This window comes from Galeopterus variegatus, unplaced genomic scaffold (assembly GCF_000696425.1).
Source record: "Galeopterus variegatus unplaced genomic scaffold, G_variegatus-3.0.2 Scaffold6343, whole genome shotgun sequence".
NCBI classification, from domain to species: Eukaryota; Metazoa; Chordata; class Mammalia; order Dermoptera; family Cynocephalidae; genus Galeopterus; species Galeopterus variegatus.
This window is the reverse complement of record NW_007732454.1, coordinates 22,603-38,036: the sequence shown is the minus strand read 5'-3', so window position 1 is coordinate 38,036 and position 15,434 is coordinate 22,603. Positions and strand designations below refer to the sequence as shown.

At 36.4% G+C, this 15,434-nt stretch overlaps 1 protein-coding gene across 1 annotated transcript in view; it reads right to left on the bottom strand.

Annotated features, from left to right (window-relative positions):
- Positions 1–15,434, bottom strand: part of LOC103606144 (nesprin-1-like) — a gene marked incomplete at its 5' end in the record, with an annotated part of 130,330 nt that overhangs the window by 93,919 nt on the left and 20,977 nt on the right. The window contains 3 exons of the mRNA XM_008590735.1: positions 5,620–5,784; positions 7,044–7,181; positions 9,754–9,861. Coding sequence (XP_008588957.1) covers positions 5,620–5,784; positions 7,044–7,181; positions 9,754–9,861 — 411 coding nt within the window. The remainder of the gene's footprint in view (positions 1–5,619; positions 5,785–7,043; positions 7,182–9,753; positions 9,862–15,434) is intronic.

Below are 15,434 nucleotides of genomic sequence, written 5' to 3'. Positions count from 1 at the left end.
CAGGTGAGGGAAGATGAGGACTGAGAACTGGTCATTGGTGAGAACAAGTGAACCTGATAAACTTGGTCTGGGTAGCATGGAAGGGAAAAGCTCGACTGGAATAGGTTCTAGAAAGAACAGCGAAGAAACTTTCAAAGCAAAAACGAGAACATAGACAACTTTTTTCAAAGTGCTTTGCAGTAAAAGGAAGGAGGAAAATTAGACAGTAGCTGAAAGAGGAAGTTGGGTTAAGAAAGAGACTTGAGATGAAAGAAGTAATAGCATACAAGGGTACTTCACAAAGTTCAGGGAAAGATTCATGTCATCTTTTAACTCTATTTTTCCCCAAACTTTCAGAAGTACCCTCATATTTGTAAGTGCAAGGGAAAAATCCAACAGAGAGAGACAGAGAAAAAATAAATAAATAAGGGAAGAATGACAGGAATAGTCTTTTTTTGGGAGGATGGGATTGGATGCACAGTGGAGGGGACGGCCTCAGCTGGAACAGATGGTTCACCCGTAGTAACAGGAGCAAAGACCAAGTATTCAGCACAGATGCAAGTAGGTGGGTTGGTGTGGTCGTGGGAGCTTGTGGAAATTCTGCTCTGATTGCTTCTATTTTCTCAGAGAAAAAGGAAGCAATGTCATCAGTTAAGGGTGAGGAAGGGGAGGAGGTGTGGAAGGTTTGAGGAGACAAGGTATGAAATAGCTGTTCCAGAAATGGCCAGGCAAGGAGTCGCGGAACACCTTGGGATTGCCAGGCAGCATGAAGGGCCTTGCTGGGTTAGTCATTGTGCCTGGGGGTGTGTTTTTCTCCAGCCACCATCAGCAGCATGTGCGTGGGCATGAACCAGGCAGAGAGTTGGCTTTAACCAGCCTTGTGTTTTAACCAGGGTAGTGGGACAAAGTGAGATGTAGACAAAGCAATCGAAGGGTATACAAGGGGTGACTTTTAATGACTGAACATGGCATGTAAGCAGTGAAGAAATGGAGAGGATGGGAGGTGGTGAAAGGCAGTAGGATCGAGGGATGAAAGGGCACAGAGGAGATGGAGACTTGTTTAGTTAGACAGTGAGATGCGTGACAGAGACACGGTGGAGGGGTTTCAGTTACTGGTGATAACTCTTGGTTATGACTATAAAGTGAGTGGCTAGGGTAGGGGGCAGGCCAGGATCATGAAGGAAGACAGGGTCAAGGAACTAAGAGGCCAGGATACTGGGAGGATCATCTATGGGTCACTGACGTTATTAAGCATTATGGCATGCATTGTCATCCAGGAAATAAAATCTTCAAGAAAGGAGGGAAAGGGACCGGAGTGAAGTTCATAACTACAGTAAAGATGGCTGGTGACGTCTCATGACTATTCTCATGAGTCCTTAACTGAAAGCCTTACTTTGCCAAAGCAGCACTACTACTACTAAACTAATCAGTATAATCCCTCTATGTGTACTATATGTAGTAGCTTTCATAAAACTTCTGATTGACGCAGCATAATTGTGAAATTATGGAGCACAGTGTGATTATCCGATACATGGATATATTGTGTAATGGTCAAATGATGAAATCAGGCTAGATTGTATATCCATCATCTTAAACATTCATCATTTCTTCATGATGAGAACATTCAAAAATGTTCTTTTGTAGTTGTTTTGAAATATACAATACAATATAGTTCACTGTAGTCATCCTACGAAGCAATTCAACACCAGAACATATTCTGTCTGACTGTGGTTTTGTATCTGTTGACCAATCTCTCACCATCACCCGCCAGCATATCAATAGCTTTATAGGCATATTTTAAGCTTAGCGCTTAAGACAACCTGGATTATTAACTCTGTGTCCTTGGGCAACTCACTTAACCTCTCTCTGCCTACAGTTCACTCATCTGCAGAAGAGGATAAGAACTATCCCATATCCCTCATGTCAAGTGTTCGGCAAAACTACATACTTAAAACTGAAACATGGTTAAATCCTCAATAATACGGTTATTGCTATCTTTCTAGATGACTGAGCATTATAGTATTTGGAAAATAGAAAAGATAACACAAGTACACTTTTCTTTGCAGAATAAATATATTCTGACACAGTGTGAGTTAATTTATATATATATATATGTAAATAAAACCACAAAACATTGGCAGAACATAAAGTAAACTCTAAAATATGAGGGTACTTCAGAAAGTTCATGGAAAAATAGAATTAAAAGATGATACCAATTTTTCTATGAATTTCTTGAAGTACCCTCATACATTTAAAAATTTATCTGAATCCAATTTGCAAATACTGCTCATGCATTAAGTAATAATTATTCTGGTTTTTTTTTTAAGTGTAAAGAACTCAGAAAACCAAGCATTTTAAATTTTGATAGCATATTGAAATTTTCTTCACAAGAATCAGAATTAGTCTTTCAGCCTGGGAAGGGCAGATAATATTCTCAAACATACTTATTTACGTGTCAATGAGTCCTTTACTGTGCTTTTCCAAACTTGTCGCATCTCCAGGTGAGCCCAGTATACAAGCAGAGAGGAGTTATTTGATAGACTGACTTACAGCCATTGAGGAAATCTAGAATTCAGTTATCTCAACAATGACTCCAACTTCTTTCCTTCAAATCTTAGCCTATTATAAGCACCTAACAAATATATTTTGAACAGATGAGAATTGACCTCATCATTGACAATTACATCGTTTTATGACTGCTACTGAAAGCAACTGTGCCCAGGCCTAGTAAAAGTTTCTACCTCAATAAAAAGATCATTCTGAGCTGCACTTTGAACCTGGCCTTAGCTCCTATCTGCCTCTGCTTGCTTCCTGATGTCTCTTTATTGCTTTCCCCAGTTTTCTTTTTAATCTAGTCCTTTTTGGTTTTTTCGGTCTCCCGCCCCTCTTCCTCTCCCTGCTCCACTTTGTTTCTGGTTTTTATGGCTTGTTCACTACATTTTGGCAGAGAGATTGTTCTAGCTGCACTCCTGGTAACTGGCATAGTCAGTCTTTCTCCCTCTCTCTGTCAAAAGATCCAGAAGGGCTCATCAAGAGCCTCAAATCATAAAGTCACTGAAAACAGAGATAGCATGTGCATCGTCCAACTTAAAACTCACTTCCTGACAGGGGCTAATGCCACCTATACTATGCACTTAATTAATATTTCTGTGAAATCTTATAATTATCTAGTAAGTAACACAGTTACATAGTAGGACATTCTCTCTACAGTGGAACATTTAGATTAGACTTGACTCTATTATATAAACAACAAAACACATGGACGTTTCTCATCCCTCTAGACTGGAGGTACCACCAATACCTGGACCTTGTCACCTTCGCCTCTTGCCCTGGTGCTGAACACTGGCCCACAGTAGGCCCTCAATGCATATTTGCTGAATCACACGTTTAACTCACAGTTGATATACATTCTACACTTTACTTAAAACTCTGAAGTGACTTCTTTTGTATCAAATATTCACATTGGTTACTACAGGCACAAGGTGAACATGCAAAGTAAACTTTGCATGGGTGGCCAGGTGAGGGAAAGCTTGATTAGAACAAGTTCTAGAAAGAACGAGAGAAGAGAATTTTAAAACGAAAAAAGGGATTTTTTCAAGAGCTTTGCTGTAAAATGAAGGAAAAAATTGGACAGTAGCTGAAAGGGGAAGTCGTTAAGAAAGAGACTTGTTAACAATGAGAGAAATAACAGCGTATTTGTATGTGGATGGAGGAAATCCAGCAGAGAAAGGTAGAGAAAAAACAAATAAAGGAGGGAAATATAACAGGAATTTTCTTTGGGAGAGACGGGGGAGGATGGGATAGATTGCACAGTGGAGGGGTTGGTCTTAACTCAGAACAGATGGTTCTGAAGGGGATGGGGGAGGGGGGTGGAGAGGTTGGTTAATGGATGCGAAATCACAGCTTCATAGTACAAATAAGTTCTAGTGGTCTACAGTAGTGTGGGCATTTTTAATTAACAATAATGTATTGTATGTTCTCAATTGGCTAGAAGAGAGGAGCTCAAATGGTCTCATCACAAAGAAATGATAAGTTTTTGCCATGATGAATATGCTAATTACCCTGATTTGATCATTAAATATCGTATACATGTATTGAAATATAACTCTGTACCTTATAAATACGTACAATCACTATGTGTCAATTAAACATAAATAAATTTTAGGAAGCAAAAAAAAAATTGTCAGTTAAAATAATTTCAATTGTTACATGTTTTACACGAATAGAAATTGTTGTATGTTATATATACTTAATTGCTAATTTGTTAAAGAGGTATTATTTGTATAAACCTGTTTTCCCTAGTTTTGATATCTGGGAGTCTCAATAATGACAGGGCCCAGTTGTTTCTATGCTTCTGAGAATCCTTAACCTGGCTCAATCCCAGGAAAAAATCCTTAGGACTTGATTTTGTATGAGGCCTGCATTCTGGCTCCTTGACAGCTTCCCCCATTCTCAGAAAGCTAAGGTGCAGACTAGCAGGCCCAGATTTTATGTTGTATTATACAGATGGCACAGACCCCAAAGTCATCTGAGAAGCCAGATGATGAGGAATTATGTGTGAGTGTGTTGACAGTGGTGGGGAGGGCGAAGATCACGAGCAAATCTAAAAGTGTCTGAAGCCACTGAGGGTAACTAAGTAAGGGCCAGGAGTAATGGAGGCAGCCCCTGAGTGACACCCTGTGACTGTGAAATCTGGCTCTGTCAGTCTGATGAGCTAGTCTGGGGCTGAGTCAGCTGAATTGAAAGGGCGTGTTGCCTCTGTATCTGTACACTGCTGATTCCAAAAGTGAGGTCCCAGAGAAGCACAAAACAAAATCTGTCTTGAACATGCTTTATGAGCTAGTCTAGAACATGTAATAGTCTATTTCCTTGTAGTGATTTTTTAAAGAACACCTCAATAATCTGGCAGAAAATATTTCTGAGCTATAAATTGCTCCTATGTAGTCAGGCGCACACATTTTCATTTATCAGTTTGTTTTCTACATATGCAGTAAAACCCCGCCACGACACAGCAAATGGGAGCAAAATTCAATTGCACAAAAAGCAGGATTGCATTAATGTGACCTTAATGAAAAACAGCATTTTTAGTGAGGCCCGTACTATCACAAAACACAAAGAGGTGTATTGGAACTTGTACTATACACAGCTGACCGTACATTAAGCTAAAAATGTTCCAAATGACTAAGAGGCCATCAAAGCCTAATCCATCACTTCCTAAGGCCACCCTTCCCTCCAGCCAACCCCACAGCCCCAGGACATGAGAATGTCTGCCTGCCTTCCTAGAGACTGAAGTCAAGGCTGAGGTCCAGAGCCAGTCACATTGTTATGTAAATGGATACTATCCGTGCGCTTATCTTTTGAAAATAAATATAGTAACAGAAGTAACAAAGATAGCTGCAGATGATAAAAGTACCACAGAGCTCCAGGAAAATGTCTTAGGAAATCAGCCTCCTGGAACTGTCATTAACAAGTACAGGAAAGAAAAATGCAAATTAGAGAATGTCTAAGAATCTGCTGTGTGTCTGAGTCATGAAGGATGGATATTTGGGAGGTCTCTGCCAGGACAGGATCTAACGAGGCCCCCTCTCCAGGCCACACTAGGACCATTATGCTGGAATGTTTTCCAACCAGAATTTTTACCTTATGTTGCTCCAGTTTCCGTTGTATCATGTTTGCCGTTTCCTCATGGACCTGCTGAATGGTTATTTCCTCTCTCAGGGCCACCTCTGCCCTGTACAGCCAGGCACCTATGGTGCCCAGAGGTGCAGGAAGAGATTTATCAAGCTGTATATGCCAATCAAAGAGCTGCAATGAAAAAGGCAGAAAAATGAAATATCTCTAATACAGAAGACAACTCCTAAAATCTCCCCCAATGATTTTAGAGCCTACCTGAGGCTTTAAGTTAATAATTGCAGGTTAATTTAATAAGTATCAAATAAGCAAATATCTATGTTCTGAGTTTGATGCTTTGGGGATAGGGAAGAAATTAGAGTTACAAGCAAATTTTGAGGAAATTCAAAATGCTTCTTAGACATGGAAGAATATTGGAAGTTTAAGCAACTTTCTTCTTGTGGGAATAGCAAAAAGCACCCACTGAATTTTGGTGTTGCTTTTGCTGAAAGGAAAGAGCCTGAATTTGTGGACATTCTCAAAGGATGCAGTAGTTATGCACCAGCAGATGTGTATCCTGATCAACAGCATGAGAATTCCAGTACAACCTCTAAACTTGTGATCAGAACAAGTTTAGAAAAATTAGGGTTGTCTAGACAGCTGTAGACAAAGATGAGTTTTCAGGATTTTTTTCTATAATCCTATGATTTTCTAACCTTTTCTCCATTTCTTCCATTCTACCCAATTCTCAAGCACCATTTCCTAGCTTACTGGAATGCCAGGTAGGATGAGTTGAGGTGCTTAGGAACTAACCCATTCTTTGATGGATTCAATGGAAAAAATGAGATTATCAAAAAAAAAAAAAAAAAGGTCAGTTCAAGACAAATATTCATATTAGTGGTAAAAAAGTCCGAGGGTTTGACATCTTGGTCTTAAAGCACGAAGAACGTTAATATGAAAGATACTGAGTAGTTTTCCTCCATATTTATGAGTGACCCAGATAAGAAGAGGCGCTTGAATTAAAAAATACAAGATTGTATGTCAATACAGGAAGATTATTAAGTGTTGATGAAACACAGTAACAGAATATGAGAAGTTGTTGAGGCTCTATTCGTGAGAATCTTCTACAAGACAAGACAGTCACCTCTTCCAAACAACCCAGAATTGAGTCATGTAAGGTAAGCAGTAATCCAGATGGTCTCTCAGGATTTCAATCTATCATCTAGTCAATGGCTAATATCCCATGTAGGCTAGGCAAGGCAGGAAAACAGCTGTAAAACCAAGCACTTCCACTAACTTACAGGAAAACTTAACAAGAGGGCAAAGATTCTCCTAAAGTGAAGCCTTTCCAACCTCAGACAGAGGCAGTAGGGTCTCATGCAGTATCACTGTGTAGGAAAAGATGATGAAAAATATTCTTAAACCTTAATGTAATTAATCACAGGGGAACTTACCCTGGAGGACACTCTATCCCAGGATTGTTTTACTAATGCTTGGTCAAGTGACAATTTCCCATCTCTATGTAATGGTTGTATTAAATGTTCAATCTGTTTCCTTTTTATTTCATATTGAACTCTGAAGTGCTTAAATGACTAAAAGAGGAAAAACAGTAATAATATGGCAGTGAGTCAAAAAAAGCAAAAGCAAAGGAAAACACGTTTCCTAAATAACAATCCTTTATATTTGGATAGCACTCAATATATGTTGTTGATAATAATAATGACAGTCATGATACTGTAGTGGCTGCCGTTCACCAACATCTGACTATGAGCTTGATCCCATGCTAAGTGCTTTTCCATGTCATCCTCTCTAGTTCCCTTCATAGTCCTACCACATAGACCCACATTGTTATTATGAAACCCAGAAGTAACTTGTCAAGGACAAGTGGTAGACGCAGGACTAGAGCCTAGGATTTCTCATTTCTAGTTAAGTAATTTACATACCAGTTCATGTTTGTCAGGAAATCATAGAAAACAGGAGTGTAAATCTATGCTAATAATCAAGATAGTTGCTTTACTTCAAAGTACCAAACAATTTACAAATACAAATTACATACATCAAAATAACCCCAAATTAAAGATACCTTAATTTGTGTTTAAGTAAGCCTGAATAAAGAGGTTTACTTCAGGGGACCTCATTTGCATAATAACGCTTTGCTTTAATTTTATGGCATTAAAATATTAAGTATGTCACAGTATGGTTAAAATAAATTTATAATATGTAGACTTAACCATGAGTTTAATACTCACATAAAAAGTAGTTATTTTAAAGTTCTACATTTTACATTAAATTAATATATCCTGAAATGTGATTCCAAGTCCAAATATGAATTGAAAATACCATTAGAATGTACAATTATGTTACAGAACACGAGAATGGTGCTGCAGAATCTAGCAGATAGCACATCTAAAAGAATTTCAAAATAATAAAAAAACATGTAAATTCACATGAAGAACACTGGGGGGAGATGGTGAATAAAAATTTTATCACAATTCCTCACTTCTATTTCTATAACTTAATGGAATTTAAATCATATCAAAACATCAATCTTTAATTTTATTCCACAGGATCCTACTCATGGAAAAACTTGAAAATACGGTATTTAATAATAAGTTGAAACAGATGGAAAATGCTGATTATGTAATACACACATGAAAGAAAATTTTCCCTATATTCAGATTTCAGATAGTCTCTTACCCTATTTTCAAGAGACTAGTGATCATCTTTAGCCTAAAAGGAGTATGTCTGTTTTATATTTTTCTAATTTTTTGTTTCCCTCCTATAAAATAACATCTGTACAACAGGTAACTTTATAACTTGGGATTTCTTTTTGATAATTTATGCTAAAACTAAAATTCACCAACAGACTAAATAAGTATATTTATTCTATTCTTGCATTTCTGTTCTCAATTTACTGGCTGAATCATTTTTTAATGGAGCTCATCCCAGAAAATTTTATTTTTGGGAAAAAAAAGACTACATTGAGTTTCAAAGCAAAAGAGCACATGAATAATGAGCACACATTTATTGATCTGCCAAGTTCAACAGATATAATATTGATGTATCATCCATCTAAATTCAGGCATATTTTACAGACATGATTATATAAAAACACAGACTAATGCCATCGATACATCTTTGATTGTCTCCCATGTTGAATCTCTCACATCATTGTGCCCTTTTTTTGTAGCAAAAATGATTGAAATATGATGTAGAGTAGAATATAATGTAAAATATAATATAGAATATACTATATTTAGTTTTGCCACTAAAATGAAGTGATTTTAAATAGAAGGAAAATGACAATGCTGTGTAGAATAAATCACAACTTGTTTTGTTTGTTTGTTTTTTGGGAGCTGGCCTGTACGGGGATCTGAACCCTTGACCTTGGTGTTATTAACACTGCTCTCTAAGCAACTAAGTAAATGGCCCACCCTAAATCACAACTTTTTAATGGGAAAAAACTGTTATAAAACTTTGTGTCTTGGAAGTGGAAATTGGAAGCAGAAATCCAATTAATGGCAGCGGAATGAGACTGGGAGAATCAATAACTGTGATCTCAACTTGAATGCTGTTGAACTAAGCAGGTCGCAGTTGAAATCGACCGTCTAATGGACCCACTCCAAACATTCATGTTGCAATCCTAATTCAGCTTATTTTACAGTAAATTTCAATTTGACTCATGAGGGTTTCTTTTTTCTGTGTGTGGGAATTTTTGTGTTGGGTGACACCTATAAGACCATGAGTTCTACAAAAACAATGACTCTATGTTTGTGTTTTGGGGTCATCTACAAGACTGAATTATGGAAAAGTGATGAAGCCTCAGAGCTCCATGTATAGTGTGGACACAATGCAATTTAAAACTACCTATTTAGGGAGGGGGAAAATGGCGGTTAAAACTACCTATTTAGATAGAAATACAAGTATCAAATTATGCAGAAACTTATTATAATGCATATTATTTATTTAAAGACTTCTCATTAACATAATGTGAAAGATTAAACACAGATTTAAACGACATAAGAGTGTACTTCAAAAAGTTTGGGGAAACATATAATTGAAAGATAATACAAATTTTTCCATGAACTTTTTGAAGTCCCCTTGTATATGAATCTTACTCATGAAAAGTTTTTGAAAAATCGAAATCTTTTTTCCATACATTACCTGATATTTATCCTGCAAATTCGATTCTGTCATCTGTGCCCTTGTCAAATCTCTTTCAAATTGTTCTATCCAAACATTCATTTCCTTCAAAATTAGCCCGTCTTCTCTCTAAAAACCAGGAAATATTACAATTTTTTTTAGTAATTGTGCATTTATTTAATTGCTAATTAATACCTGACTGATCCTAGAATAGACTTAATATTTAAGAAGTCCCAGCTGTGTCTGAAAATTTTTTTCTCCCCTCCCCCACCCCCCATTTGGAGAGTAAGAAGCAAAAGTTAATTCTAGAAAAATATCTTAATTTTTTTGTTAAACACTGAAATTATCTACCTTCATTTTTTTTTCCCCTCAAGTAACACTAATTTAACAAAGAAAATGTGCTCAAGAAGGAATGTCCGAAGTGCACAAATAATCAGAAAAAGCAATCGCTGGAGTGGAAACATAGGCCTGTCGGTTGCTTCTTAACCCAAGGCTGTTGGTAACCCGAAGGACTTTCCCAGATGGGCTTAATTTTGACAATGCAAAGAGTTACAGTCACAATAAAATTGGATGACTTGTCTATATTATTATTTAAAGTGATGTTCAGTTTATCAATCTTCACGTGGACAGAAAACATATTTATCTTGTTCAATATGGTATTCCTAGACTCTGGCAACATGGCACCTGTAAGAGATTTACCAAGTTGTCTGCTCAATGAATGCATCCAGGCCACCCCTCACAGCTCAAAAATGAAAAATAAAATTGGGATTTACATACTTTTTTTCCCACAAATAACCAAAGAAGCCATTCTAGCATTGATTTAGTGAAAATTTCCTACTTTTTCATCAAGATTTTATATCTCAGAAGAATGCCAACGTGTCTCAGACTTTCTTATTCCAAAGGGAAAAAAAAGGGATGCCAAAGTGATCATAAACATTTTGGCATTTACAAATAGCTTTCAATTACAGCACTCACTTGCTGCTCACAGTCCTAGGACACAGGTGAAATGACTGTCCCCATTGACAGGTAAAGTTTTACAGTGGAAAGACTGCCATCTACAGAGGTGAGAAAACTGGTTTCAAGTTCCAGTTCTACCACACATTAGCTCTATGATCTTGACACATTTTTTTTTTTTTTTCTTTTTTTAACCTGAGTACTGTAGCATCTTCTTCTGTGGAATTATTGCACACCGTTTCCATGGTTCTGGTGAGAATCAGAGGTAAGCTATGCTACACACCTAGTACACAGATTGCCACTCAATGTTATCATGATCCCTGACTTCTCTCACTTTCTGGTCTTGCAAAGGCAGCTGTTTTCTACCTAAACACTTTTCTTCCCATTTTCCCCTGGATAAGGCCTTCAGAGCTCAGCCCAGGCACAACCTTCTCTAGGAAGTTTTTACTGACTCAGAGTCTGTGTTAGGGGTCTCTCTCCTAGGCCGGTGGTTGCCAAACATTAGTGTGTACCAGAATCACGTGGAGGGCTTGTGAAAACGCATACTGTTGGGCACCACCCACATTCTGGCTCCGTAGATCTGGAGCACAGCCCCAAAATTTGTGTTTCTAACAGGTTTCCAAGTGAATCTGATGCCGCTGGTCTAGGGACCATATACTGAGAACATTTCTCTATGATCCCGCAACAACCTGAGTATTCACCCAAATACATTATATCATAATTGTTCCTTAATTGTCCCTTTCTCCCCATGTTACAAACCACTCGTATTTTTTTTTTTATCTCCATTGCATAACACAGTGTCTGGCTCTCAGTATAACTCAATATACAATTGTAACATAAATGATTAACTGGTAACATAGTTAATAAGAGAAAGAAATGGACCTGGAGCCCAAGACTGCAAAGCTTTAGCTCTTCTGATGATGTCTCTCCTGAATGAACAGAAGAACATAATCAAGGCATATGTTTTATATTGGTTGATTTTTCATGCCCGGAAAAGCACTGATAAAACCTTCTTATGAGCTTCTATGGGTCAGATGTGTCCCCCCAAAGTTCATGTATTGCAAACTTAATCCCCACTGTAACAGTGTTAAGAGGGTGGGAAATCGATTACGGTGGACTGAAAGGTGGAAATTTTAATAGGTGATTGCATTGTGAGAACTGTGCCCTCGTGAATGAATTGATCCATTCATGGAGTAATGGGAATGGTTCTGCTGGCTTTAAAAGCAAGTGAGGAGGTTAGTTCTGTCTTGCTCATCCCCTTCATCATGTGATACTCCGTGTTGCTGTGTAGAGTCACCACCAAGAACAAGACCCTCACCAGATGTGTTCCCTGGACTTTGGACTTCCTAGCCTCTGAAATGATAAGTAATAAATTTCATTTCTTTGTATTATATCAAGTTTCAGGTATCCTCTTCTAAGCAATGGAAAAGGACTAATACATGAGCTCAGAGGAAGAAAATGCTCTAGATTTATCTTCAAGGTAGCAGAGGTCAAGGTGACCGGTATAAGTGACCCATATTGCAGTGAGCACAGGACTTTACTGTGAGCCTTTGAGGGCAGTCTTCTCATCAACTTCTGCATTTGAAAAGCACTTGGGACTGTCCCTAAGAGGAGCTGTTTGTTGCCAATTGAAGTTAATTCACAAAGTTTTCTGAGAGAAAAAGAGTATGTGCTTAAAACAGCTTTATTAGGGTCCCATTTGGTAAATGACTTTTTTTTTTAGAGGTGGGAAAGCATCAAGCAAATAGCAACAAGGTAAGAAGGATGTCACTATGTACACACTCAGCTTTCTCTTTCCTGTGAGGAAAATGAAGTACAGAACAATAGTATTTAGAGTCCCAGAACCTGTCAGTCTTTTAACTTGCAACTTGCATGTGTGTTCAAGTGCACCAGGGTCTTATTTGCTTACAGAAAACTACCTAAATTCTAAGCAGCTAAACCATCAGCATTCTCTCTACTTTACTCTTTTTCTTTCACTTTTACTCTCGCTCTCTCTTTCTTTCACTCATACACACACAGAGGCACATTGATGTTTTTTGTACCATGTTTAGGTATACAAAAACTCATGCTTCATGGAGCATGAAATAAAAATCAACTAATATTTGACATGAAATTAGTTACTGCTGATTTCTATTTCAATGCTGGCATGAAGTCTGTTGTATTGCTAAATCCTTCACCACAGGCCTACATGAAATACTAAAGAAAGATTGAAAAGCTGAAATTCAGGATAAGTATTTAATAATTGGGAAACAGGCAAGAAGTCATAACCGTTCATCTCAGAAATATTTTTGAGCACCTGTCCTACGTATTATGGACTTTACTAACCCATGTGATCCAATATTTAGCAGAAGAGATGTGAGGAAACTGACTGAGATGCTAACTGGATACTTACCTTTTTCAATTATTTCCTGTTTAATATAACATGTAAAAATGAACTTTGTTTTATTGAACCAAGTCTTATTAACAAAGATTTTTATTTTATTGTTTTATTAATTTTGTTTAATTTTGTTTTTATTTTCCATGTCACATTTAAAGAAACCAGGTATGTTATTGTAAATTCTTCTTTTTGTTAGTACTAGTAGTGTTATTAAAAATAAATTAATTGATACCATTTTATAATTAAAGATTAGTGGGCAAGTCCATGGGAGTGGCTTAGGCTGTCTCTAATGTTTGATAACACATGTGCATGTTATTTGTCCTGTTAGAAAGGAAAAGGAACTAACATGATTAAGGTATTAAAAGAAATGTACACATAAAGACAAATATATGCAAAGGACTGGCTAACAAGCTACAGAATGTAGAATGTTTGAAAGAGGTCACTAATTCAAGATTGCTTAAATCTTACCTTAAAATTTTGAATAGAATATGCAAAAGATGAAAAACCTGGAAGTATTTCCTAACAATATGAAAAGATAATATAAAGAAACAAAATATAAATCAGGTACAACAATTATATAAGAAACAAGAAGATAATCAAAAGAGAGGCATCTGTCTATAAATAAATTGACAATAATTTGAAGGGTATAATTACTTGAAGATGTTTTCATAACTTTTGGAAATATACAAATGTTCAACTCCAATAAGGCAATGTAGTTATCTGGCAAACAACATTTTTATTTTAATTTGAAGTAGTCATGCATGGCTACATATGTATTTTGTAAACATGTCTCAAAATAACATTGAATGTTTTAGGAGAACTTCATAGAGAAGAGGTATATGGACTCATGATTTTTCTCTATAGATACATGCTGCATACCCATTTGTGTGTCCTTGTAATAATTAAGACTGTGCTGTGCTTCTGAGAGCAGTCAGTAATATTTGTTGCAGTGGAAAAATGGATGGGTGAAAAAATAACTGAAAGTGTAATCAGTAAGAGAGATAAGTCAATATACCTATTTCATTTATTCGTGACTGAGTACTAACTATCCAAGGAATATCTTAAGAGAAAAAGTTTATTTATCACTTGGTTGAAGAAAGGCATGGCAATGTCTATTTTCAGTAGGAAAATTGTATTTAAAATAATATCCATAAAATATTTAATTTAAATAAACTCATAAAGGTGATATAGAAATCAGATACACAAAAAAAGAAAGCCTGGTAGATATGTTGATGCCAAGAATTTTAAAAATGAATTAAGATGTTTACTAAGATCTGAGTAGACAAATGCTGAGTGTTTTGAGGTCATGGTGCCAGTCAGCCTAATATGCATGGTCTATAAAATCATACAGGCTCACTAGACAGAATTAGGTGACCATTAATTGCATTCATTATATATAAGCCCTTCATCATAAAAAAATAAAAATTTAAAGTTATTCAAAATATTTAGTTTTAGATGCTTATCCCCTACATTATAAATATCACATTTAAAAAGGCAAAACTTATGATACATTTTCAGCAAAATTAATATTTGTGATAACCCCAAAGAAATCATATATGTATTACCTTTTTTAGGAAAGGGACAGAAGGAAATGATGAAAATTTATTTTCTGGATAATTAAATTAATTTCTTAATAATAAAACCTCTTTAGTAAAGTGTATTACAAGCTTATATCAAGTATGTGTGTGTGTGTGTGTGTGTGTGTGTGTTTCAAATCTCTAAGGATTTTTGCATTAAATTCCTGCTCATGAGCATTAACTAAAGCATCTTTCTTTGTTTCTTAGATTTTTCCAGCCACAAAGTTTACTGATCTGAAGAGATGGCTAAAACAGTAAAAACTCAGAAACCAGATCAGATATAAATCCAATTGACTAATATACGGACTTGAGATACAAAAATCAGAAGGAAATCTGATTTTCTCTGTGCTGTATGGGGTAAGTCTAATATGCTTTCCTATAGAGTTTCTTATTCACACAGCAACATCCATGTCCATTATATTGTCAAAACCCAGAAAACCCCAAGTGACTCCAAAATCAATCTGGGCTGGCATTTGCACGTGGAGTCTTTGTTTCAACTTTCTGTGGTGCTTCTTAGAAACATCTACTTTGTTAACTTTAGATAAGTAACACTGGTGGTCAATCTTTGGGCCTGAATACTGCCAGGGAACAAAAAAGGCTCCCTGAAACTATATTTTTTAAGAGCTACATTGTTCTATCAAACACCAGATTAACTTTATCCAACAGAACTAGGAAACACCAACTACCTTTGTTTTGCTTAATTCTTTTTTGAAGTCACTGATTTTTATTAGTGTAATACCTTTTCCCACTTGAAAACTTTGGGTTATTCTCCTTTGACCTTTTCCCTCCTTAAA